General features: G+C 56.1%; 1 protein-coding gene across 2 annotated transcripts in view; it reads left to right on the top strand.

The window, feature by feature from the left end:
- The window catches only part of RPS6KA2 (ribosomal protein S6 kinase A2), a 355183-nt gene that overhangs the window by 53926 nt on the left and 274456 nt on the right, over window positions 1-26801 (top strand). The window contains exons 1-2 of one of the 2 annotated variants that reach the window (XM_047859634.1): window positions 3860-3956; window positions 4054-4104. In XM_047859634.1, coding sequence (XP_047715590.1) covers window positions 3915-3956; window positions 4054-4104 — 93 coding nt within the window. In that variant the 5' untranslated portion in view covers window positions 3860-3914. Of the gene's footprint in view, window positions 1-3859; window positions 3957-4053; window positions 4105-26801 lie in introns of those variants that run through there. The other variant, XM_047859631.1, reaches the window with a different exon arrangement.

The following is a 26801-nucleotide window of genomic DNA, read 5'->3' as shown; positions in this document are numbered from 1 at the left end:
TAAACGGCTCCAGAATGACAGGATCAACATTGATTTAGGGCCTAATTGTTTAGAAGAAATAGAATTCAGATGGGGCCCGGAGCAGCCTCCCCAGTCAGCTGGTGCGTGGCCGCAGACCGAGTCTCTGGCGCCACCTGCTGTTCGTCCGTGGCCACGCCTCCCCGCCAGCCAGAGTGACCGCAGTCACTCTGAGATCTAGTCCGACGCCTCCAGGGTCAACTCCTAAAGGATCACAGACCAGAAACACGACGCCAGTGTTCTCAATGACGTCTCTGATCTGGGGTCGGCTGGGGCACACCTTCCTTTTCCTGCATCAGCAGCATCAGTGTCACCAACACTGATCATCTGTTGCCTGCCAGGTGCCTAAAATGTGTCACCCCACGTCCCCACTCCCCCCCCCCCCCCCGTAAGGCAGGTACTGCCCCAACTGTGCAAATGGGGAAACTGAGGCCAAGTGGTTAAGTAAATTGCCCAGTGTCTGGTGGCCGGAAACAGCCTGCCAGCAGGTCGGGCGCCTGAGCTCCACCCTTGCGGCCACCGCACCTGCTGAAGCAGCCTGGGAGCTCGGTGGTCAGTCCTGTGCACCTGCGTTAATTTAAAGCAACAGCAATACTCCAGGCAAATCAGGGCTTAAAGTGCCGAGCCTTTTCCGAATCCCACGTTCTAGTTCCACCGAGGAGATAATAGTGTGTATTCATTCTATCAACTGCTCACCTGGCCAAGTGTGCTTTTGAGGACGGTGCACAGAGTCTGTGAGGTCCTCCACCCTCTAGTAAACAGGGACTCTGGGAGCGAGCCAGACCCCTTGGTTATTACAAAGTTGGCTTGTCAGCTTTATATACTGAAAGGCTAATCTCAAAGGACCCACAGAATCAAGTGAAGCTTGGTCATCCAGACTAGAAATTCCAAACGCTGTAGGCGCTACAGTTGGGGGCCTTTCGCTCGTCCGTGGCACATGATTGCTCTCGAGAGCTTTGCAAAAATCTTCGAGCCGTATTTTTTTTCCAGAATGGTGATTGATACCTTGTCTAGGTATTTCCGATAACTTTTCTTTCAAGTTCGGAAAACACATTTGCCCCCGTTCATTTATTGTCCACACACAAGTTTGACAAGTTTCCTCTTCGTGGAATACGCCTGGAGCACAGCGTTTCTGTGGAGGGTTTCATGCTGTGGCCTCTGTGGTTTTTCCCTGGGGATCTGGCCGTGATGCTCCCGGAATCATGCCAGGTGCATTTGGACTCGAATACAGTCACAAGACTGACGGGAAGAGGAAGGACCGGCCTGACTCCTCTCGTGATGGAAACCTGGCTTAGCCTCCCTCCTGCCCTCCCTTTCCTCACCTCCGCCTTCTCCGTGTCCTTCCCCACCCGCCATAATCACGTGGGCTCCGAGGGAGGAGGGTGGGACCTGGGGGGACGTCCTGTCCACTCATCTTGGATTGGAAAGAAGTAGTAAGGACGGGGATCAGCACTGGTGGAGTTGAAAGGCCCCCACCCCCCCATGTTTGGCTCAGGAGCCGAGCCCGGCGGCTGCCTACCAAGTAGACTGAGCCCTGTCACCTGATGCCCCTCGTCACCAAGTCACCCGGCGCCCCTGTTTAATTCACTGACTCTTACTTGCAAAGGGGGCGGGGTCTGGAAAACAAAGGGCAAAGAGGATTTGTGACCGTAAATGAGAGAGTCTGCAAGTTCATCTCGCGTTTTCAGGGAGAGCCCCTCAAATACTGAATACCCTGTATGCACGGTCCCGGGGGCTTCAAGGCAGCCGGGGTCAGGGGCGTCACGCGTGGGGTGTCCCCTGCCAGCCCCTGTGGAAGGCGACCAGCTGGTGGGCTGGTCACGGTGTTGATTAAGACCACGGATGAAAATGTGTGGTCCTGTGGGACTTTGGGGATTTTCATTTCTTGCTTTCGGGTGTTTATTCGTAAACACACCTTTTATGTTGCGTCAGGCCTCACACCCTTTCTCGGGTTACAGGCGCCAAATCAAAGTGGCACGAACCAGGTGGGCAACTGTGGGCCTCTGTCCTTGGAAAAAGGCATGGCTTCCGGCGGGTACGTCGCCGACTTTCTCTCCGTCCCCAGGCAGGCGCCTTTCCTGAATAAAACAAGCAGCAACCCCAGACTCAGAGCATCTGCAAAGCTGGCCCCCGGGACAGAGAGGGCCGGAGCCCTGGGCAGGCCTCACATGCCCACCTCTGAGAGGGCACTGTGCCCGGAGAGTGACCCGACACGGGTCACCGTCCCTGCGCACGGTGATGGCTGATCACGGCAGGGACGCTGTCTCCCTGGGCTTCTCGGAATTCGTTCCCGTAGAAAGACCGAGGCGGGCTGCTGGGGACAAGGACCCGCAGGTGTTTGCTCTACGCGCCCTGTGCAGTGCCAGCCGGTGTGCAGGGAGCAGAGCCCGTGTTCGTGCTGCTTAATACTGACCGTCCAGCCAGGGGACACGGAACAGGGACAAGGAGGACAGCAAGCATTCTCAACCTGGACGGCACACGAGTGTCGCCTGGGAAGCATTGTAAATACTGAAATGCCCGGACGGTCCCTGCCCTTCCGATTGCTTGGGTCTGGGAGTTTGTAAAGCTCCGGGTGTTTCTAACAGGCACTGAATGTCGAGAGCCAGAAATGAAAGGTGTCGCTGTTAACACTGCTGTTTGCAGGTTGTGTCGGGAGACGGGGCGGTGCAGGTTGGGGTTGGGGTGCGCCACCCAGGAGTGCAGACCTCTCTGGCGGCGGAATCCGAGGCCTTCCTGCGGTCGGCGCCGTGGGAGCCTTCTCCCAGCTCGCTCTTCTGACCCTTGACCCCCAATTACTAGCGAGGGGCGCAAGAGACTCATTTGAAGTTTGGTTTCCTTCTTCGTCTCTTACTTTTCAGCGGGTGGGAGCCAAGGGGCAGAGAACAGAAGGGAAACTGAGCCCCTGCGGCATGGGGCGGACGGAGAAGAGACCAGCCTTGGTTTCTGGTCTCAAGATCCTAAAACGTGTCGCTAAGTAAACTCTTCAGGCAATTTCGGGATTTTACTCCAGCCAGAGAGAGGCTTGGGAAGAGGAGGGGAGGCCCGGATGTGTGTGTCCTGGGCTTGAACGCCACGACTGAGCAAGTCTGGGTTTTCAGTGGTTCTTTCGGAGCGTGTTCACAGACGAAGGGCCTTCCTGCCCCCGAGCCCGGAATGACCGTCTTCATAGAATGGAGAGCGGACAGGTCACCTCAAAACGTTTGTCCAGGGCGCCTGGCAGGCTCAGTCAGCTAAGCCTCTGACTCTTGATTTGGCTCAGGTCATGATCTCACATTCGTGGGTTTGAGCCCTGCATCAGGCTCTGCTGACAGCGAATCCTGCTTTGGATTCTGTCTCTCCCTCTCTCTCTGCCCTTCCCCTGCTTTTCTCTCTCTCTCTTTTTTAGATTTTATTTTATTTGTTTTTGAGACAGAGAGACAGAGCTCAGCAGGGAAGGGACACACACACACACACACACACACACACACACACACACACACAGAATCCCAAGCAGGCTCCAGGCTCTGAGCTGTCGGCACAGAACCCGATGCGGGGCTCGAACTCATGAACCGTGAGATCATGACCTGAGCCAAAGTCGGACACTTTGAGCCACACAGGCGCCTCCCTGCCCCCCCACCTCTTAAAAATAAATAATCATTTCAAACAAAACCAAACGTTTGTCCAGTTCCGTTAGGGGCAACTGCGGCTAATTAAATACGGTGCATCTGGAGACGAAACAAGTAACTGGTTTTGTTTCTTTGGTTCTTTTGGTTGAGTTTTGAGGTTGGCAACAGAAGCATCATCACTTCCTCTGGCTGAAGGGTAAAAGTTGCACAAAAGTGTGTAAGTTCCCCTCTTTCGGTGTGGACTGCAAGGCTTCCTGAGGGCTCGAGAGCGTCCTCACATTATTTAAAGTCATGTGGAGATTAATGTTTCGAAGCAAAAAGCTCCCGGGCGCGGTGAGTGTCCGCGTAACCGTGCTCAGCGGCAGCCCTGCTCCCGTGAGTGACATCCTGTGACTTAAAGGACTCTTTTCTCCACTTTCTGCCTCCACAGGGCAAATGTGACTCCGCCTTGCCTGGGACCAAGTCGGCCGCGTCACTAGAGGTAAGAAATGCTGGCTTGTTTTCTTCCTCCAGGATGCGAGGCTCGTTCTTAGAAGAGGGCGGGGCGGGAGGCTCCCTTTCGGCTTCGTGGCTGCTGGTGAGCCCCCCGGAGTGGGGGAGGGCCGGTCGCATGCCTTGGGAAGCGGGGACCCCGCACCCCGAAGCTGCCGTCACCTGCCGTCGTGGGTGAGGGGCAGGTGCGCCCTGCGCTGCGCAGTAACGCGTCCTTGCAGCCGGGGTCCGCCTCGTGCGCTCAGCTGGGAGCGTTCTGCTGTCTGCGAAGCCGGCGCGTGTTGTTCTGAACTTGGGGGTCTCCGGGGACACCATGCGTTGTACCTTTGAAAACTCTACTGCGTGCCTTCAAAATAAGCGAGAGTCACGACGGCGAAGGGAGACCTCGAGGCAGGTCAAGTTGGGGTGGGGGGCTGGCCCCGTGCCGTCTGCCTGCGGGGTCAGTGGCCAGCCAGCTCCAGGAGCCTATGGGGGCCGCGTGCGGGGCTCGGGCTCTCACCCCGGAGCTTTTCGAGGGATTAGGCCTAAAACGGGCCCCTTTGGCCGAAGGTAGATTTCCCTCAATATTTCAAGCATCAGTGTGGGTTGAATGGTAACGTTATAAATAAGTTTTATGAGGTGGGCTGATGGGTGTTTTCTTCTCCTGACTCCCACAATGCCACCAAGTAGGAATGGCCACCCGTTCAGGTGACGTGATGGTGTCTCTGTTTGTCGGGCTAAATATTCACGGCAGGCGTGGCAGGTACGGTGGGCCTGTCCCCACAGGTGTCAGACGGGTCATTTGAGACCTGGGTTTTGGGGTGCCTGGGTGGCTCCGTCGGCTAAGTGTCCAGCTCTTGATCTCGGCTCAGGTCGTGAGCTCACAGTTCATGGGTTCGAGCCCCACGTTGGACTCTGTGCTGTTGGCATGGAGCTTGCTTGGGATTCTCTGTCTCTCTCTCTCTCAAAGGTAAATAAACATTAAAAAAAACCCCAAACCCTGGGTTTTGCTCAGGTTTAGTTAATGTGTGTGATTACATCAGGCTATATCTGGTTCATGCTAAACAAAATACACATGGGGGCGCCTCAGTGACTCAGTTGTTTGAGCGTCCGACTTCGGCTCAGGTCATGATCTCGCGGTTTGTGAGTTCGAGCCCCATATCAGGCTCTGCTGTTAGTACAGAGCCTGCTTTAGATCTTCTGTCTCTTTCTCTCTCTGTCCCTCCCCTGCTCATACTCGCTCGCTCTCTCTCAAAAATAAACACTAGGGGCGCCTGGGTGGCGCAGTCGGTTAAGCGTCCGACTTCAGCCAGGTCACGATCTCGCGGTCCGTGAGTTCGAGCCCCGCGTCAGGCTCTGGGCTGATGGCTCGGATCCCGGAACCTGTTTCCGATTCTGTGTCTCCCTCTCTCTCTGCCCCTCCCCCATTCATGCTCTGTCTCTCTCTGTCCCAAAAATAAATAAAAACTTTGAAAAAAAAATTAAAAAAAAAATAAACATTAAAAAAAAATGGAAAAACACAAAATACACACTTAAAAACCCTCCTAAGCATCTGGCAGCTTTCTGGGGGCCCTACGTCACCAGTCTTGTTGGGGTAGGGGCTGTCCTGCTTACTGTGCATCTCGGGAGCAGCACAGAGAAGCGATGGGCGTCTCAGCATCTCCTCCGTGGGTCTGCAAGTCCCGTGGGGCAATACGGAGTCCCGGCCGATCCCAGGAGCCTGTATTCCTGGATGCAAAGAAGCCACTTGTGTGAACGGTCAGTCTTGCATTTGATGGCTGACATCCATGTGAACAAAGCTTTCCACCGAACCCCACGTTGTACCTTTTCCATACTTGTGGTACTCCCGTGTCCGTCTAATGTTTTATAAATAGCTCAACACTAAGAACTTGGTTGAAGAAACGTTTCTCTCTACCATTTTCTTGTGTGAATTAAATCTTCCTTATCAGACACAAAAATGGTGTCCGTAGCATTGAAGGTTGGTGATAACTGATTTAGGGTCCTGTAACATCTCAAGGTGTTCTGGTTGTTTTAGTTAAGGGGCTAGACAGGTGCCTGAATACTATTTCGCGTTGCCTCCTAACGTGAGTAAGCTCGGGGACGAGCGTGTTGTAGTGGGAGGGGCGGCCCTGCTCCGCTTTCCTCATAACGATTTTTCAGTCTTGCTTATGATCTGATCAAGAAAAAAACGGTTCAGCTCCAACCGGTGGTGGTTGTCAGAGCTCTACTCGGCTTTCTAGAGTCGGTGAGGAACCATGTCTCCTGGGAAGATAAAGTTTTGTCATTCTGCCTGTCCTCTCCGCCCTCGGACTGGCCCTGGGCAGCAGGAGCGAGGAGTTTCCACGCTGCCTGTGGTCCTCGTCTCTTGGCCCCAGAGATGGACGTAGGCAAGTGGACAAGACTGTGTCTGGTGGGCGTGGGTGTCACTCGTGAATCATCCCCAGTGACCAGTCCCACACGCCTGTTACGGTAAGAGCCATGGTCAGAGGTAGAAGCATTTCCAAGAAGAACCATCTCTGTGGGGACCTTGTTTTCTGACCGTATTTGGGTCGAGGCTCTGGGAGGGCCCCGGAAGCAGTGTTGCAGAAGCCGGTGGCCAGCCTGACCCTGACCCCTCTAGCACTTGGCCATGTTTTCAGAGTCGCCTTGGGTTGATGGGCAGGGGGTCCCTTCTTTCTTTTTTTAAATTTTTATTTGTTTTATTATTTTAGAGAGAGTGAGCGGGGGAGAGGGGCGGAGGGAGAGAGAGAATCTCAAGCAGGCTCCGCGCTTAGCAAGCAGCCACGCGCGGGGCTCGATCCCACAAACCGTGAGGTCACGACCTGAGCCGACATCAAGAGTCGGACGCCCAGGGGCGCCTGGGTGGCGCAGTCGGTTAAGCGTCCGACTTCAGCCAGGTCACGATCTCGCGGTCCGTGAGTTCGAGCCCCGCGTCGGGCTCTGGGCTGATGGCTCGGAGCCTGGAGCCTGTTTCCGATTCTGTGTCTCCCTCTCTCTCTGCCCCTCCCCTGTTCATGCTCTGTCTCTCTCTGTCCCAAAAATAAATAAACGTTGAAAAAAAAAAATTAAAAAAAAAAAAAAAAAAAGAGTCGGACGCCCAGCCGACTGAGCCTCCCGGGCGCCCCGGTAGGAGGCCCCTCTTATGTTCAGAATGAACGCACACGAATCCAACGTCACGCAGCGTCACCCGGGAGCATTCCGGATCTGGAAAAGGTGGTGAGAGCGGCGAAGCGTTTCCCTTCGTGTCTTTCCCCCCTTCTCCCCGCTTCTCTGCAGGTCTGTGTTCAGCAGACTGTTCACCACGAGAGGGGATTGCAGGGTCTCCTGTCTAAAATCCTGGTGCGTTTTGGCTGCTGGGGCGTAAGCAGGTGCTCGCAGCGCCCTGATGAGAAATGGGATTATTTTACGAGGTGCGTCGTAGACGCTGTGGATACGGCAGACAGCGGCGTGTTCCCGCTAAACCTGCAGGGGCCGTCGGTTCAGCAGCTAACTGAATTTCTTCTCCCTCTTTGTTTTTTTGATTTTATAACAAGGAGAGGGGCGCCTGCGTGGCTCGGGCAGCTGACAAGTGATTGCAGTTCACTCATGCAGCGTAAGAGATGTGGACGTAACTATATATCCAAGCAACTCGAAAGGATCTTTCTGTTTGAATTTGTAACTTGGCTTATGGCTTCCTCCTATACACTGATCTCTGTTGGGGCGCCTGGGTGGCTCAGTTGGTTAAGCGTCTGACTTCAGCTCATGCTGTGATCTCACGGTTTGTGAGTTCGAGCCCCGCATCCGGTTCTGTGCTGACAGCTCAGAGCCTGGAGCCTGCTTCGGATTCTGTGTCTCCCTCTCTATGACCCTGCCCCGCTTCTGCTCTGGCTCTGTCTATCAAAAATAAATAAATGTAGGGGTGCCTGGGTGGCTCAGTTGGTGGAGCGTCCAACTTTGGCTCAGGTCATGATCTCGTGGTCTATGGGTTCGAGCCCCGCGTCGGGCTCTGTGCTGACAGCTCGGAGCCTGGAGCTGCTTCGGATTCTGTGTCCCCCTCTCTCTCTGCCCCTCCCCTGCTCATGCTCTGTCTCTCTCTCTCCCTCTCTCTCTCTCTCTCTCTCACAAAAATAAACATTAAGCATATTAGAAAAAAGACACTGACCTTCGTGAACCCAGAGAGGTAGGAGGCCCTCTGTGGCAGCAGGTGCCGAGAGCAATGTCACGGCCAAGCCAGGCACACCCAACACGAGCTCCTCACTTACGGGTCATCACCGACAACCTGCCATCGCCCGGCCACCTTCCCGAGGCGACTGTTCCTTCACCGATAGCGCACTTCACAGACGGGGAAAGGAAGTCAGAAATGACGCGATTTGCTCAGTCCTACCGCTACAGGGTGTGGCTCGGCCTTTCAGACAAACGGATGCTCTTTATGTCCTTTTCTACACGCCAGCTCGACACCTCACCCCCTCTGCTCCAGTGTAGGCCAGCCTTCTCTAAATTGTGGTCTTGGGGGAGAAAGATAAAGCGCTATAGGCAATTATGGCTGTCTTTTATGATTCACTGGAGGTTAAATGAGGCTCTCATGTTTTATTAGGGGGCAGCTTATTTAGGACTACCCGCTGACGTGCACCGTGCCTGCCCAGGAGCTGTAGATGCACCCTGGAACCCCGCTCTAGCAACATTAGGGGTGTTGGGGCACCTGGGTGGCTCCCTCCGTAGTGCATCTGACTCTTGATTTCCGCTCAGGTCATGATCTCACAGCGTGTGAGTTCGAGCCCCATGTCGGGCTCTGGGCTGACAGCTCAGAGCCTGGAGCCTATTCGGATTCTGTGTCTCCTTCTCTCTCTCTGCCCCTCCTCTGCTCATGCTCTGTCTCTCTCTCAAAAATAAATAAATAAACTTAAAAAACAAAAAACAGTAGTATTATTAAAAGCGTCAGAGGTGGGAGCAGCTGGGGGGACGCTGTTGGTGAGCTCCTGGCTGGAGACTCACGTAGGACCCACTGCTTGAGGGAGCCCAGCCATGCGGGGCAGGGGGGGGGGGTCCTGGGGGGGCAGCAGCCCTGGTGGCACTGAGCTGCTCCCACCCGTGGTTCTCTGCTTCAGAAATACGACGTTGTAGTCTACAGATTTTTTAAAAAAAAGTTTTAATGTTTGTTTATTTTTGAGAGAGAGACAGAGCATGAGCAGGGGAGGGGCAGAGAGAGGGAGACACAGAATCCGAAGCAGGCTCCAGGCTCCGAGACATCAGCACAGAGCCCGAGGCAGGACTTGAACTCACACACCGTGAGATCATGACCTGAGCCGAAGTTGGACGCTCAACCGACTGAGCCACCCAGGCGCCCCTGTAGTCTGAAGATTTTATGTCTTTCCGCCGTCAACACCCACAGTTGCTTCTACGGGTGTTTCCAGCTGAGGAGTCCGCATTCCCTTCTCGAGATGCACAGTGTTCGTGCAACACTGTGATTCTTCCGGATGGTTTTCCTTCTGGCCATTTTCCTTCCTCAGTGCCCAGCGACCGTTCTTCACACCATTCCCTGCACCCCCCGTGTCGGCCAGCAGCGTGGCAGTGCCGTGGGGTTCAGAAAGGACCAGACTGGAAGCCCGTGCCTGGCACGTAGTCCCACCCTCTCCCCACTTAGCTACTTGGCAAACGTGACCTTGGTGAGACCGCGTTGCCTGCTGGGCGTCTGCGGACTGGATGCAATTGAAATCGACATAAATGGTCAGAGCCTTCACGTACTTTGTTTTTCTTTCATGCGTGTTTAGACATCTATGGACGTGCACACATAAAAAATAAAACGTGCATTACCTAAGTATTTTATACGTTGATACGGTGAAGATTATGTTCGATGCTGTTGGTCTCCAGATTCCTTTTGCAAAAATTTTTTTATTTTTTTATTTGAGAGAGAGAGAGAGTGTGTGAGTAGGGGAGAGGCAGAGAGAGAGAGAGAGAGAGAGAGAGAGAGAGAGAATCGCAAGCAGGCTCTACCCTCAGTGAGGAGCCTAACTCGCGACTTGATCCCAAGACCCTGGGATCACGACCTGAGCTGAAATCAAGGGTCAGATGCTCAACCGACCGAGCCGGCCAGGTGCGCCCCACCAGATTCCTTTTACAAGCACTTCCCCTCACGTTAGTAGAAGCTGCCCATTCGTGTTGAATTCCTTTCCATTTTGCAGAGGATCACTGGTGCTTCAGCTCCCGTGCTTGGGGAGCCGGCCCCCACACGGCGGAGTGCTTCCCATCCTGACCCGTGCACCTGCTGGTTGAGCGCTAACCCTCCCGGGTTTAGCTTCCCGGGTTTAGCCGCCTCTCCTTCCCTCTCTGTCCCATTGTGATCCGCTGGTGCGTGTCTTGGGCCTAATTGTGCAAACACCGTAGTTCTGTGGCTCAGGGTCGGGTGCCCAGTGTGACAGCAACAACTATCCCTTTAAAGCAGCGGCCAGTGAGCGGCGGGAGCAGTGCTTCAAAATAACGTCTTTGAAAAAGTATTTGGGACGTGAATGAGCCGGGATTGTCATGGAGCTTTCCCATGGCATAAAATAGAAGGCAATCTCTTGCCACAGTCTCCATGGCAACATGGAATTCACGGGCTTACATATACCTGCAATTAAATTCCATTAAGAAGGAAAGGGCTGCATCTCAAAGCCACGAGATTTACCATGACCGCTGTTTAGCTGGGGATCAGAGACCCGATCTGTTTTGCTAATGCATTTTCAAAAGCACTGAGCCTTCGATAACTACTTTTTCACCCTGCTGGGAGTTTGAGTTGTTAGGACAACTCAGAATCCTGTCACGAGCCTGGTGATTTCAGGACAGGATTATCCAGATGCTCGATTCCCCATTCTTCCCGCCCTGCGGCTTCTGTGCTCACCCACACTGCCACCAGGTGAAGACAGAGAGTGAGAATCGTCGGCGAGCACGCTGTTTCGAGTGATTCGGGCAAAATATGTCGTGCAGAAAAGATGACATTTAAAAAAACATTTTCAGAGAGGGAGGGAGAGAGAGAGAGAGAGAGAGCGTGCACACATGCGAGCGGGGGAGGGGTAGAGGGAGAGAGAGAATCCCAAGCAGCCTCCTCACTGTCAGCACAGAGCCAGACGCGGGGCTCGAACTCACGAATTGTAGATCACGCCCTGAGCTGAAATCAAGAGTTGGACGCTTGAGCAGCTGAGCCACCCAGGCACCCCCAGAAAAGATGGCATTTTCGGCTGAGCTCTTTCCATGTTTTCTGTGGCGTGCGGTCCCCTGGGCCTGGGGAAAGGCGGTGGCCCTCGTGCCCCAGGCCGGGCATCTCCACGCGGACAAGCCGGGAGCTCTGCTGAACTTCTTTCTGATTTTGCTTATTGTCTGTCTCTTGGGATTCCTTCTTTTATGGAAGACCAGATAGATCCTCCCTTAGAAGTGGGTGCAGAGGCCTTTAATTTTATTCCGCGTGGAAAATAATCAAAGAAAATGTTTGTGGCTCCAGACAAGCCCTCTCTCCTCCGAGGAGCCACAACCCCAGGCGACGCTGATGTCAACTACGCTGCGAACAGCCCCCACGTGACATAAGCTTCTTTCTCAAGGGGCTGCATGGGTTACAGACAGAGAACATAAATGGTTAATTCTCCTGCGTTTGTGATAACGCTGCAACCTTAACGACCCTCCCTCCGCCAAACAGAAACTCAGTAAAAAATTCTCAGTTGCAGTCAAGCCTGGATAAGATATTCTTTTGCCAGAGTGAAGGACTATCGACATAATTGAAGTGTCCAGGCAGGACCACTGGAGCCCGGGTTTCAAGGAACATGCTTGGTATTGTCCTCCTTCGACTCAGAAGTGCCGTGGAGTAGGGCTTGCAGATGCCACGTTCTCAAAGCCTCTGCAGAGCCGCCTGCGGGACGGGACTGGGCTGCGGGTCTGTCTGCGGTGTGAGCTGCGTCCTCCGTGGCGGTGGAGCCTGTTCCCAGAATGACGGCTTCTGTCTGTGAAAAGCTGCATATAGACTTTCAGATCCAGAACTTTCAAAAGGGTGAGATGTGGATTAATTTTAGGGGAAAGGAATGGCACTAGCATGTTTCTTAAGCTCCCGATGGTTTGCGAATTCAAGACTGAAACGTGCGGAGACTGTCTGGACCCAGGCAAACTAAGAGATAAGAAATTTGTTGTGAACAGGGAGAACTACACTACGTTTCTGTCACTTCCCCTATGTTAGTATTTTTTGCCAGCTTTCAGTAGCAAAAAGCAGTAGATTTTTTAAAAGGGGCATTTTTCTCTACTGACATAATTCAGCCTATGAACAAACCATGCGTTTAAAAATTTTTTTTTACGTTTATTTATTTTTGAGAGAGAAAGAGATGGAGACCCAGTGCAAGTGGTGGGAGGGGCTGCGAGAGAGGGAGACACAGAATCGGAAGCAGGCTCCAGGCTCCGAGCCGTCAGCACAGAGCCCGACGTGGGGCTTGAACCCACGAACCGTGAGATCATGACCTGAGCCGAAGTCGGACGCTCAACCGACTGAGCCACCCAGGTGCCCCCACCTAACAAAGTCTTTTTAATAAGGAAGTATGATTAATACAAATTCTGCCTTAGAATGCCCCTCGGAATGGCTAACCTGGTAATTAGTCTTTCCAAAGCATTCTACGTGTCTTCTGAGGTGTGTGTGTGTGCGTGCACGCGCGTGCACACGTGCACCCTTGCAAACAGGACACTTACATGGATAAATGTGTGCTAATCGGTTCTGCCTCCTGGGGGAGAGAACATACGGTATTTGTGGTCTGGAGACCACAGAATGGATGGAAAGGGGTTTGGTTACAACAAAACGGACAGTCGTACAACTACTTTCATTTGGAAAAGACGTACCCTTTAAGATTGTGGTGTAAGGAAGGGACGGGCCGGCCACTGCTGTCCTGTGCCGCCACCTGTCATGTGTCCCGCCCTGACCCAGGGCAGGTTCTGTCCATTTCGTCGTCTTCAGTTTCCTCTTTGTCTTTGATGCCTTCTTCCCAGGCCCTACATTTTTAAAAAAATTTTTTTTAACGTTTTATTTATTTTTGAGACAGGGAGAGACAGAGCATGAACAGGGTTGGGTCGGAGAGAGGGCGACACAGAATCCGAAACAGGCTCCAGGCTCTGAGCCGTCAGCACAGAGCCCGACGCGGGGCTCAAACTCACAAACCGCGAGATGGTGACCTGAGCCGAAGTCGGACGCTTATCTGACTGAGCCACCCAGGCGCCCCCAGGCCCTACATTTTTAAAGCAGTGTATTTCCACAGTCACGTCCCTAACGGTGACTTGTGTTGTATCTGTCACCTAGAAGCTGATTGTCGGCTGGCACCTTTTCCATACTGCGGCTTTAGGCCTTCAGAGGAGGGGCCGATTTAGGTACCTACAGGAAGCTTTAGAAACTCCCAGAAGTCTCACCCAGTGTCCTCACAGGTCTGACCCTGCCCTCACTCTGTGCACACAGGTTGCATGCTCAGCCGTGGCCAAGACCAGGGTCGCGGGGAGGGACAGCCGGAAAGGGCTGCCTGTTCTCGGGAGGTGAGGGTGCTCCGTTTTCCCCAGGAGGGCAAAGCAGACTTTGTTGTTGCCCAGGCAGGCCGTACTCCAAGGTAGCCTGCAGTAGTGTGTACTTGAAGACAGAAAGTCGGTGCACACGTGTGTGCACAAGTGCCAGCATGTGCAAGTGCGTGCACACGCAAGTGTCAGTACATGTATGCACACGCACAAGTGTTGATGTGTGTGCACGTGTGCAAGCACAAATGTCCATGTGGACAAGTGGCAGTGTGCATGTGTGTGCACATGTGCACACACAAGTGTTGATGTGCTTGCGTATACACGCACACGCACAAGTGTTGATGTGTGTGTACATGTGCACACATAAGTGTACATGTGCACACACATGTGCACACATGTGGAGGTGTGCATGTGTGCAAGGACAACCATCGATGTGGGTGTGTGCATACGTATGTGTGTGCATGCACAAGTGTCCGTGTGCACGCATGTGTGCAAGCGTTGATGTGTGTGTGCCACATGCACATACACAAGTGTCAATTGCGTGTGTACATGTGCATGCACAAGTGCCGATGTGTGAGTGTGTATGTGTGTACACACACAAGTGTTGATGTGCTTGCATATACACGCACATGCACAAGTGTTGATGTGTGTGTGTACATGTGCACGCATAAGTGTTGATGTGGATGTGTGCATGTGCACACGCACAAGTGTTGACGTGTGCATGTGTGTGCAAGGACAACCATCGATGTAGGTGTGTGCATACGTATGTGTGTGCATGCACAAGTGTCCGTGTGGGCGCATGTGTGCATCGACGTGCGTGTGTGCCACGTGCACATACACAAGTGTCAACTGCGTGCGTACATGTGCACGCACAAGTGCCGATGTGTGAGTGTGTATGCGTGTACACGCACAAGTGTTGATGTGTGTGCACGTGTGCAAGCACAAGCATCGAGGTGTGTGCAGAAGCGTCTGTGCATGCGGGTGCCCGCGTGCACGCACAAGTGTCGGCGTGCATGTGTGTGCGTGCGCGCGGTGGAGGCGTTCCTCTTCCTCAAAGGGCTCAGACCGCGGACAGTGCGGTCCTTGCCTCGTCGGTGTCCATTAGTTGGCCGAGTGCCACCCGAGACATAAGCGAGCGTGTTTCCCGCCCTCCTCCCGAGTCCCCTCCTGGTGTGACGGCGCGACGGCCTTGGCAGGTGGGCTGGGGGAGGGGTCTCCGGCCGACCCCTGCCGGGAGTCTGACAGCCTGGAACAGCCCACTCGTTGCTGGTGAAGCACGTGGTGTTGACGGCTGGCAGGACTCAGCGGAGTGAGCTCGCGCGCCTGGGCTCGGAGACATGGACGGCCTCCAGGCGCTGCTTCTCGGCTCTCTCCTGTCGCCTGGGAGCCCGCCAGGTTCAGGTTTATCTCCGCCAGAGCGTCGCACCCCACCGCCCGCCCGCCGCAGCGCTCGGGCGGAGGAACTGGGGCTCCCGCCCCCCGCTGGGGTCTGTGTCGCTGGCGGGCAGGGGCAAGGCGGAGGCCGGAGCCTGCAGGGGGGGCTGGAGGGATGGCTGGGTCGCCCTGCGGGACCGGCCCCCCGGGCTCGGGGCAGAGAGGACGATGATCAGGCTGCCGCACAGGAAACTGCAGAAGCTCTTTCCCAGGAAGGTAAGTGGACGGGGCGGGGGGGGGGGGGGGGGGGGGGGGGGGGGGGCGGGGACCCTCGCCCTCGGCCTCGGCTGGGAATCCCCGGGGAGGTCGCCACGGTTTTAATTTGCTGCCGGGAAGTCACTGCTGTCCTAGATGTTGGGCAGCCAGCCCTAAGCTCCAAGCTGTTCCGTGGGGCAGAGTGAGACTCCGTGCCTCGCGACGCGTGCCTGCGCCGGCGTCGCAGGTCACGGGGACACCGAGAGCAGGTCGGCAGCTCCATTCGGACTGTTGCCGTTTTCACTTGCCTGGCTTTCGAGGGAGTGTTAGAGCCCGAACGGATGCACTGTTGGCGTCCTCGGATGTATTTTCACTATCACGGAGGCCGCGTCACCCAGTCGTCCTGCGATGTCAGAAGCATAGGGAACGGAACGTGACAAAGGTGACCTTTACTGAAACCCTTGCTGAAAAGGCAAAGTCGTAGGAAAGAATCAGATTTAGCAGTTTGCCCTTAAACTCTTTTTCGTTTTTAAAAAATGGCTCTACTGTCGTAAAACGCACGTAACATAAAACTTGACCATTTAAATCGTTTTCCGGCGTCCCGTGGGGTGGCATTACGCGCGTTCGCTTTGCGGTGCAGCCCTCATCACTGTGTGTCCAGAGCACTCGCGCCTTCCCAAACTGAGACTCGGCCTGTGACACACGCCCTCCCCACTTCTCCCGCCCCCCGTGTCCCGCTTGTAGGTGAGATAACTCTAACACGTACAGTCCTGTGCGCTGTGTCAGGTTACAAAAAGCTGGCTCAGGCAGACCGACTGTAGGCTGTCTGTTGGATTTGTTAGAGAAGTAACTTTGAATTGTTATCTCTTTTTAAAAAATGTTTATTGATTTTTGGGAAAGAGAGAACGTGAGTGGGGGAGGGGCAAAGAGAGAGGGAAACAGAGAATCCCAAGCCGGCTCCACGCTGTCCTTGCAGAGCCCAAAGCGGGGCCCGAACCCACAAACCTTGAGATCATGAGCGGAGCCGAAATCAGTTGCTCAACCGACTGAGCCGCCCAGGTGCCCTGAACTGTATGTCTCTTATTTTATTTATTACTATTATTTTTTAAATTCTGTTTAATGTTTATTTTTGAGAGAGAGGCAGAGCAAAAGCAGGGGAGGGGGCAGAGAGAGAGGGAGACACAGAATATGAAACAGGCTCCAGGCTCTGAGCGGTCAGCACAGAGCCCGACGCGGGGCTCGAACTCACGGACCGCGAGATCGTGACCTGAGCCGAAATTGGACGCCTAACCGACTGAGCCACCCAGGAGCCCCTCTCTTTTAAAAGAGAATTAGGAGCTACAGGTTTGTTTGTTCGTTTTTTTAAATCACCAGCATACCAACATAAGTATGGGATTGGTGGGTCTCAATACTTTTCGAAGAAAATCTGTTTTCTTTAACTTCGTATAACTTTTTTTACGTTGGACAAAATGTGTCTGTGCTTGCTATATGTAGATTTGGGGTTAATAATTTTACATGTAGATCTTTATACATGGGAATATTTTTTAAAGGTAAATTTATGTTTCACTTGACAACCCCTCCTAAAATACTGTTTTTGGTCATTTTATAAGGTGAATGAAAGCTGTTTCCTTTTACTTTGGCGGTTAAGAAAACTGAGGTGTTAAGCTAGCAAGGGGCGTGCTCACGCTGTAGGAACATATGGACAGACCTGAAGGCAGAATCTGTGCCCCTGGGGGGCGCCTGAGTGGCTCAGGCGGTTAAGCGTCAGACTCCTGATTTCGGCTCAGGTCACGATCTCGCGGTTCGTGAGATCGAGCCCCGTGTTGGACTCTGCCCGGACAGAGCGGAGCCTGCTTGGGATCCTCTCTCTCCCTCTCTTGCTGTCCCTCCCGGACTGGTGCTGTCTCTGTCTTTCTCAAAATAAATAAATAAACTTAAAAAACTGTTTTCAAACATAAGATTAAAGAATAAGTAAGTGCATGAGGTGAAGGACATAAGGTAGAAAAATGAATCTGAAGTGAGGCGTGAGGTTGGTCCCCGAACTGAAGTCACGAGGCACAGCGTGCTTGCAGATGGCACGCCATGGCCTTGATTCTGAGATTGCTGGTTCCTTGAGCAGCAGAACACATGGGGTCTGAGCCACAAGAAACAAACGAAAAGCCTAAAACGGTTGTTCAGGTGAACACGTCTTTTTGTCCCTGAGCCCAGAGAGAGACACCCCCCCCCCCCCCAGGCCTTCCTAGCGAGCCCACCGTGTGAAAGGATCGGTGAACGGTATCCCCAACAGTGCCTTCTGTTAAGTACAGGGTGTTTCTCAGTGATGTTTTGGTGACGCCCCGAGTCGTAGGCTGGGGGGTAAGACCACCGTACAAAGCGCACGTCAGCCCTGTGCGGTCTGGGCGACCTGCTCTCTGAAGGTCTGACTTCACGCAGGGACACGGGAAGCCACCTGGAAGTACGCGTAGATGCGTCTCTGTAACTTTGGGGACAGAATCTGTACATTTTGTTAGAATCCAGTGGCCCCGAGTTTGGGGTCCTTGGCAAGTACAGGAATGCGCATTTTTCGGTGCTGCAGGTGATGAGGAGGGGCTCATACCATTTGGGGCACCGGAAAGGGTCTTAGAAACCACACCGCCCACGACTCCATTTTCTAGACAAGGAGACTGAGGGTCCGAGAAGTTGAAATGCGCCAGGTCACCCAGAGAGGGAGGGGCAGAGCTGGGGCCCTTCTGAGCTCTTCCCTTTATACCGCGATGGGCACACATGTCAGGGGTCAGCACCGCCACCAGAGAACCCGCCTCTCTTACCATTCTTCATCTTCACAGTGTCTTCATTTGACACTTTGACCTGTGGGGGGCTCACCCTGGGGGCGCTGCTCCTCCCAGGGTGAGCCGGTTTCTGGAGACAGTGAACAGCTCACTCGAAGAGCACCTTTCTTGGGGAAGCAACCCATCCAGAGCCACACCCAACCCTGCCCTGTGGGGCTCTCGTGCTCTGGGCCACTGGCCACCCACCCTGTCACCCCAGGGCAGGTCCTGACAGCTAGCCCCCCACCCTGTCACCCCAGGGTAGGTCCTGACAGCCAGCCCCCCACCCGGTCACCCCAGGGCAGGTCCTGACAGCCAGCCCCCCACCCGGTCACCCCAGGGCAGGTCCTGACAGCTAGCCCCCCATCCGGTCACCCCAGGGCAGGTCCTGACAGCTAGCCCCCCATCTGGTCACCCCAGGGCAGGTCCTGACAGCTAGCCCCCCACCTGTCACCCCAGGGCAGGTCCTGACAGCTAGCCCCCCACCCCGGTCATCCCAGGGCAGGTCCTGACAGCTTAGCCCCCCACCTGTCACCCCAGGGTATGTCCTGACAGCTAGCCCCCCCACCTGTCGCCCCAGGGTACGTCCTGAGTGCTAGCCCCCCACCCAGTCACCCAGGGCAGGTCCTGACAGCTAGCCCCCCACCCTGTCACCCCAGGGCAGGTCCTGAAAGCTAGCCCCCCACCCTGTCACCCCAGGGCAGGTCCTGACAGCTAGCCCCCCACCTGTCACCCCAGTATGTCCTGACAGCTAGCCCCCCACCTGTCGCCCCAGGGTACGTCCTGAGTGCTAGCCCCCCACCCGGTCACCCCAGGGCAGGTCCTGACAGCCAGCCCCCCACCCCGGTCACCCCAGGGCAGGTCCTGACAGCTAGCCCCCTTACCCTGTCACCCCAGGTATGTCCTGACAGCTAGCCCCCCACCTGTCCGCCCCCAGGGCAGGTCCTGACAGCTAGGCCTCCACCCTGTCACCCCAGGGCAGGTCCTGACAGCTAGCCCCCCACCCCTGTCACCCCAGGGCAGGTCCTGACAGCCAGCCCCCACCCTGTCACCCCAGAGTATGTCCTGACAGCTAGCCCCCCACCCCGGTCACCCCAGGGCAGGTCCTGACAGCTAGCCCCCCACCTGGGTCACCCCAGGGCAGGTCCTGACAGCTAGCCCCCCACCCTGTCACCCCAGGGTACGTCCTGACAACTAGGCCCCCACCCAGTCACCCCCAGGGCAGGTCCTGACAGCTAGCCCCCCACCTGTCACCCCAGGGCAGGTCCTGACAGCTAGCCCCCCACCCTGTCACCCCCAGGGTACGTCCTGACAGCCAGCCCCCCACCCAGTCACCCCAGGGCAGGTCCTGACAGCTAGCCCCCCCACCTGGTCACCCCAGGGCAGGTCCTGACAGCCCCCACCTGTCACCCCAGGGTACGTCCTGAGTGCTAGCCCCCCACCCGTCACCCAGGGCAGGTCCTGACAGCTAGCCCCCCCACCCTGTCACCCCAGGGCAGGTCCTGACAGCTAGCCCCCCACCCGGTCACCCCAGGGCAGGTCCTGACAACTAGCCCCCCACCCTGTCACCCCAGGGCCGACTGAGCCACCCTGGGGGCCAAAGACAGGCGTTTTTAAAAGCAGTTTATATGGAGGGGGTTATTAAAAAGGCCATGAATGCAAAACATTTGCTACGTGGTTATGAAAAAGTGGTTGCTGGAAAATAATGACCCACGTCAAGGAAAGAGGAGGAGAGAGGGTTACAGAAAGTATAATTCACTAATCGTTTGCCCATTTATTGATTCTCTTCCCATTTTATCAATGGAAAATTCTGTTCGAAGGAAATTGATGATAGTGAAGCCTCACAGAAATTGAGGCAGCGGGTTAAAAATGCAAGCAGCTGGAATCTGAGGAAAGAACACACACGTAGTTCTTCGGATGGCCCGGCCTGGTGTCCCTGTGTGACTCCTAAGGGACATCCTGTGGCTCTTACAACCCCCTGACCTTCTCGGATCTGCGAAGGCACAGACCTGTCCTTCATTTCTCTGTTTCTCGTAAAATATTCACCCCCAGCGGCACACGTTTGTTTCTGGTGATGGTGCGTGTGATTGGTGACGTTGTATTTTAAGGACGGGCTGTAGAGCTGTTGCATCCAGTTTCTGTCGTGAAGCTTGTGAATGTAGAGAAAATACTGAGACGGCATCCGGTTAATATTCAAGGCTGCTTACGTGGGACAATACAGCGGCGATTCTAAGCGTGTTATTGGGTCTTTACGGAGATTGGTTTTCTGGGGTTGTGACTGAAATTTTCTTTGCAAGAGGCTTATTTGGAAGGGAAGCCAGGTAAGGATGGCTGTATCTCTCTGTTCTACCCAAGGATGATGGTTCATCTGTTCTATAAATATTTGTGGAGCGTTTGCTCCAGGCTGGGTCCTGGGGGTGCAGCTGTGAACAAGGTAGATGGGCCTGCCCTCTCCGGCTCACGGTCCCGGCAGGACACCCAGCCCTCTGCCCTCGGTGACCCACGGGCTGCAACAGGGACAGCACGGCCCGGGGAGAGGAGCTTGTGATAACGCCACCTGCAAGGGAAATGGCACCTGTGTCTGCCTTCTGCGGTGACCTCACCCACAGCACGAGCCGCTCACGATGAACAGGCTGCCCCCGCCCCCCCACGTGTCACAGTAAGGGCTGGGCACAGGCCGTGGTGACCACGTAGGTAAAACCTCGCCGGGAGCGTCCAACCTCCGGGTCCGGGTTTCACCAGGAGATGAGCCACCACGAACACAAGACCGTGGGGTGGTGGCAGCAGGGAGATCTAGCAGGTGAGCAGGGATATAGGAGCTGCTACAGCAGGATTCGAACCCGTGTCACGCTGTGACACGTAACCGCTCCGTAGGCTGTCTCTGCCTGAGAAGGCCAGGCGCGCCCAAGGCAGGGATCCCCAAGACCTAGAGCCTTCCTCCGAAGGGATCATTCTGTGGGACCCTCCTCACGAGCGCGGACCGAGTACGGAGCGATCGTCCTCGAGTTGACTTTAAGCAACAGCCCCTCGATACCGTTCGCCAGTGTCGTCCTTTGAAGGGACCGGCTCCTTACGGTTTTACTATCTGATGCATAGTGTAAACCCTCTTTCTCTCTCAAGATGTCTTTCAGTTCTAAATTATCCCTCGAAACTAACACGTGTCCCCAGTTCTAGAATCTGAAGCTTTGTAACGAGTCCACGCTCTGGATTTCCTCACAACCGCCGTGGGCTGAGCTCAGGCTTCTCTCGAGCCTGTCCTTTGCGTGTGGCGTTCCCACCAGGTTAGCCTGGCCTCGCGGCCCCTTCTGGAGGAAGAGGCCGTAATGAATTACATTTATTAGACACAGGTATTTAAAATAACAGACACTGATTTTACATAGTTTCTCATAAGTACACGCGAGCCGTGGATGCATTTTTAGAGCAAGATTTTTTAAAATATCAAACTGAGGTATACAGCGTAAGCCCCCTTTTGATCAGACAGGAAGTGGTAAATCAGTCTTCACGGATCCAGCCTGGTTAGGCCTGTCTGTGCTTCAGGATCTTTTTCTCACGGGAAGACTGGCTTCTGCTTTTCAGGATTTTCTTTGCCCCACAGCCTTTGACTGTGAACAGTCAGGAAGAATATTCTGTTTGTTCTGTGGGTTTCCAGGAGTCTGTGCATCTTTTTGGCTTTGCATCAGATCCCCGATTGCCTAAGCGTTAGAATCCGCTGGTGATGCAAAGTACAATCCAACTGGCTTGAACCAAAAAAAAAAAAAAAAAAAAACAAGAAAAGGAAATTTGTGGGGCTCGCAAACTGGAAACTCGAGAACACCGTGATTCGAGCTCAGACACACACGCTTCCGTCCAGGCTCCTTCCCGGGCCCTGAGTGGTGGCCCCAATCCTGTTTCAGGTCACCACACACCCAGTCCGGAAGGAGAGAGGGTCCTTGCCCCCACCTGCCCTGTCATCTGTCTCTGTCCCCGGGGGCGGGTTGGGGTGGATGGATTCTCCCTGTAGACAGGCACGTGTCAGGCAGGCCTGTACTGTCCACAGCACCCCCCCCCCCAACCCTGCTGAGGGTTCCAGCAGCTGCTCAGCCGTTTCTGGAGCAGGACAGACTGCCCCCCGAACCTGCAGAAATCCTCCCTGTGACCAGCGTGTGGATGCGGGAGGGGGGTGCGGGGGCCCCCGTGCGGTTCCCGTCCCTGGAATTCATCGCGGGCCTTGGCCTGCCAGGCCCTCCAGAATCACCGGAAGGTGCTGGTCTCCCCACACCCCCTGGAGAACAAACAGGCAGCTTGAAGTCATATCTGTCGGGTTTCCAGGAAACAGCACGGGGCTAGCAAAGCCCGCTGAGTGGCAGAAATAATGCTGTGATGTGTCATCTCTCTGCTGTGGCCTCACTGACCTGGAAAGGCTGCCGGGCCCGGTGGCTACAGGGCCACAGGTGAGAGGGGTGTGCCCTGTGACTTGCTGGGCTGTGGGGCACAGGGCAGGACCGCCCTCACCGAAGGACGTGTCACACTGGGAGTGCGGCCGGCTGGGGCCTCACCTCCTTTTAGGCAAATGGAATCTGTCCCTTGCAGAGCTGGGCCTTTCTCTGTGTGATCGTATGCCACACGGCGGGAGGGCGACCTCAGCCCTCGGGAAGGTCCCTCCGCTTCCAAGGGGAGAGCTTGGGTTTATGGAATTTCCAGCTTCTGGTGCTTCGCACCAAGTCACAACCCGAGTCACAGGGTGGCTGGACACGGGCCGCATCGCCCTCCTTCCTGAGGGCCAGGGGTCAGGCTTTCCCGGCAAGGCGCTGGTGAGCGACGCTGTTCTTTATGCCCGAGGGATGCACCCGGTGGCTGTCCTCGGGCACTGACTGGCTAGGTCTCTGGGGAGATGACCGTGTGCTCCTGGGGACAACGGTGGGACAGAGAAGAGAGGTAGCAGGAGGACATGCCGGGAGGGTAGGGCCCTGGCGAAGCAGAAGGAAGGCGCCGGGTGTCTGGGGAAGAGGAGGAAGGGCCTGTGTGGGGCTCGGGCAGGGGGTCGCAGGTGTGTGTGTGTGTGCGCGCGCACGCACGTGGGGAGGGGGACATGGGGCCTCGGAGTCCACGATGAGGGCTCGGTGAGTCCCAGGCCGCGTTAACCTGCCAGGAAACAGGCTGCAGAGGAGTCGGGGCGGGCAGGCGGTCGGCTGGAGCCCTGTGTGCCCAGTGCACAAATGTCACAGGAGCCTGGGAAAGCCGGGGTAGGTGGAACCAGCATCCGCAGGGGAAGAGAGCCGGGGAGGGGATGCCCTGTGCCCCAGCACCTCTGATGGCGCCGGGCGGGTCCCCCTACTCTGCCCCAGCCCCCCCCACCCCCCCGTGCTGCTTTCGACTACACCTGCACCTCTTCCCCCCGCCTGTTTCTTCCACGAACCTTCCACCTGCCCCAGCTGCCTTTACCTGCACAGGTAGCAGGTGGGAGGCCAGAGCTTCCGGGAGCGCAGAGCGGGAGGAGGCTCGCGGCAGGTCGGGCAGCAGCTGGGAGTCCGCAGGCACCAGCCGCACGGCCGGGTGCTTTGTCTGTCACCTTCTCCGGCAGAGGTCCCTGCCCCCTGGTGTTATGCATGCAAGGGGCCCGGCACTTTCTGGCAGAAATGCTGTGGGAATGTAAGCCATCGTTAGCCTTTTCTGTGCTCGGGACGGGGCCAGTACCGGGGTCGTGGGGGTGACACAGCGGGAAAGCTTGAAGGCCAGCCGGGCTCGCTCGCGGCACCGGAGGCCTTACTGCTGAGGCTTCCTTCACGGGGCATCACCGTCCACGTAGCTTGTCCTCTAGAGACCTGCGTCTGCGTTAGGTCAGGGCTCCTGCCCTGCCCACCCGGGCCTCGCTCTCCCGTGGACGGAAAGCCGTGTGTCCGGTTCCCTGCCTGTCTCTAAGGATGGTTCCCGCACCGATGAGCGTCCACAGGTCACGGCAGCCCCCGACGCTTCATCCGCCTCTGCCTTTTCCCATCGGCCACACTCCGGAGGTCCCTGCGTCAGGCACCGGGGCTCCCTCTTGCTTGGGGGGCGGGCTGTCTTCAAGGTCACCCCGCGGAGGCAGGGCCGTTCCGCCCTTGGCGCGATCCCTTGTGCTTGAAGCAAAGAATCCCGGCGAGGTGGGACCCTAACGTCAGAGGCAGCGCGAGCTCGCCCCAGGGTGCGCCCGCCGGCACGTCTTCGTGCACAGGTATGTCACTTCGAGAGATGGTTTGCTGAGTGTAAGCGCGCCCAGGGTCCCGGGGACGGGCGTCAGCAGGAGCTGTTGTAGGGCGTCCTCAGCGGGCGCGGGCGTGAACCCGACGGCCCCCGACCTCATGGGACTGCGGTGGAGTGCCCGGAACGGCCCTGGATCAGGCAGCGTCCGGCTGTGGGTACCCCAGACCTAAACGGGGCTCGGGCTCGGAGGGCCAGTTTGCGTGTGGTCGCACAAACGGCAGGTCCCCGAACTCTGAGGAGAGCCCCCGCCCAGACCGAGGACCCTCGTGTCCTGCGGCCGCCCCTCCTGCCGTCCCGCTCGCGTTCGGAGCTATGTGTGCTCGGAGATCGCTGGGCTCCTTGCCAGAACGACCATCTACAGAAAGCTGTACGGCCAGAGTCAGCAGGGCAGGAAGAGAGAGCGTCAACGGCCACGGCACGGACAATCTAGAGGCCGAGGCAGACCGCCAGCTGTGGCTCGAGGGGCTCAGGGCTGGCGGGAATGCGCCGTGCCAGGTTGAGCTCTGCACCTCCCGGGCAGTCCCGGCGGTGCCTTCAACGTGCCCTTTGACCTGGCGGCTGTCTTCAAATTAGTTTCTCTTTCCTGAGCCACGGGCTGTCGGAAGACGAGGGATAACTCCGCGACTGAAACAGTGACACGCGGCAGTGTTTCTGGCTGGTCTGAAGTCGCCTGGGCCTGGGCTACAGGCTGTGGGGCCGCGGTGGACACAGTGTCACCCCCAGAGCTGCAGACGTGTGTCCCATGTTCCTGCTGGGGTGCTGCCCTTGTCCCCCCTCCTCTCTGAACGAACGCTGGGTGGACCCAGCGTTTGGATCCGGTCCTCGTGTCCCCAAAATTCACATGTCCAAGTCCAACCCCCAGGGCCTCAGAGAGTGACTGTATTTGGAGACAGGTTTTTACTTTTTACTCTTTAAAAAAAATTTTTTTTTAATGTTTGTTTATTTTTGAGGGGGGAGGAGAGGCAGAGAGAGAGACACACAGAATCCGAAGCAGGATCCAGGCTCTGAGCTGTCAGCACAGAGCCCGACGCGGGGCTCGAACTCACGAACTGTGAGATCGTGACCTGAGACGAAGTCGGAGGCTCAACCGACTGAGCCACCCAGGTTCCTCAATTTTTTACTCTTTTAAGTTTATTTATTTATTTTGAAGAGAGCAAGGGAGTGCCTACAAGCAGGGGAGGGGCAGAGAGAGAAGGAGAGAGAGAATCTCAAGCAGGCTCTGCACTGTCAGGACAGAGCCTGATGTGGGGTTCAGTCCCGGGAACCATGAGATCACGACTGAAGCTGAAATCAAGAGTCGGACACTTAATCGGTGCCCCTGGAGACAGGGCCTTTAAAATGGGGATTAGATGGGGGGCGCCTGGGTGGCTCAGTGGGTTAAGCATCTGGCGTCAGCCCAGGTCATGATCTCACGGTTTGTGAGCTCGAGCCCCGCGTCAGGCTCTGTGCTGACAGCTCGGAGCCTGGAGCCTGCTTCGGGTTCTGTGTCTCCCTCTCTCTCTGCCTTTCCCCTCCTTGTGCTCTGTTTCTCTCTCTCTCTCAAAAATAAATAAACATTAAAAAAAACTTTAAATAGGGGATTAGATGAAAATGATGTCCTTAGGGTGGGCCTTAACCCTCTATAACTGGTGTCCCTATAAGAAGAGGATACTAGGACACAGACAGGCACCAAGAGACACCACGGGGGGGCACAGGAGAAGCCAAAGCGGAGGCCTTGGAAGGGAGCGGCCCCGCGGACGCTGGACCTGAGACGTGGCCGCCAGAACCGCGGGAGAACGACGTCTGTCGGTAGCTGTCTCGTCTGCAGCATTTGTTACGCAGCCCTGGCTGACACCCGGCGAGGGGCACTCAGGAGGAAGACAGCGAACCAGTGCCCTTCCCGGCATGCCCGGCCGGAGGTTTAGGAGCAGCCGCCTCCACGTCTCCAGCTGGAGCTGCCGTACAGGTTCCTGTCACCGGCTGAATCTGGTGACAGCTTCCTTATCCTTCTGAAACTTGGGGACAGAGCACGGCCAGTGGGGACGCGCAGAATGAATAAAGAGCTGCCTCCCGGGTGTTGCGGCCTCACCCCGAGGGCACATAGCCGCGTCTGAGCCGCTCTGGGCTTTGCTTCTCCTCACTGGGTTCTGTTGTCCCCCTGGCATGCGCCTGCCTGCCCTCGGGCCCTCTGCCCGTGACCACAGTGGGGAGGGCCCGGCACTGTTGATTCTCCGGCTTGTCGCCATAGAGGCCGCGCTTTGGGAGAAGGAAAGTGCCCCCCGGGATCCCAGTTACGCCAGGGCCCTCCCCCAGTCGGCACGCTCCTCTCCCAGGCCCGTGGCTGTGCTCTGGCTACGGTGGCCGAGCCTCCGTGCGCCCACATTGGTGGCCACCATGGCCCACCACCAGCCGGCGGTGAGGCAGGCCAGGGGGTGCCCGTGCGCTGAGACCCTGGCCTCCCTGGTGGAGGGTGAGGGTCCCTGCTGCCGGCCTCAGGAAGTCACCGCGTCTGCAGGGTGGGGCGTCCTCAGAGACTTGACCGGGAGAGTGCAGGTTGGTGGACCGCGTTTGGTGAGTGTTTTGCGGGCAGAGCGGC

The sequence above is a fragment of the Prionailurus viverrinus genome, chromosome B2, assembly GCF_022837055.1.
Source record: "Prionailurus viverrinus isolate Anna chromosome B2, UM_Priviv_1.0, whole genome shotgun sequence".
Classification (NCBI taxonomy): Eukaryota; Metazoa; Chordata; class Mammalia; order Carnivora; family Felidae; genus Prionailurus; species Prionailurus viverrinus.
Note: the sequence above shows the minus strand (reverse complement) of the source record. Positions and strands in the feature narration are given on the sequence as shown.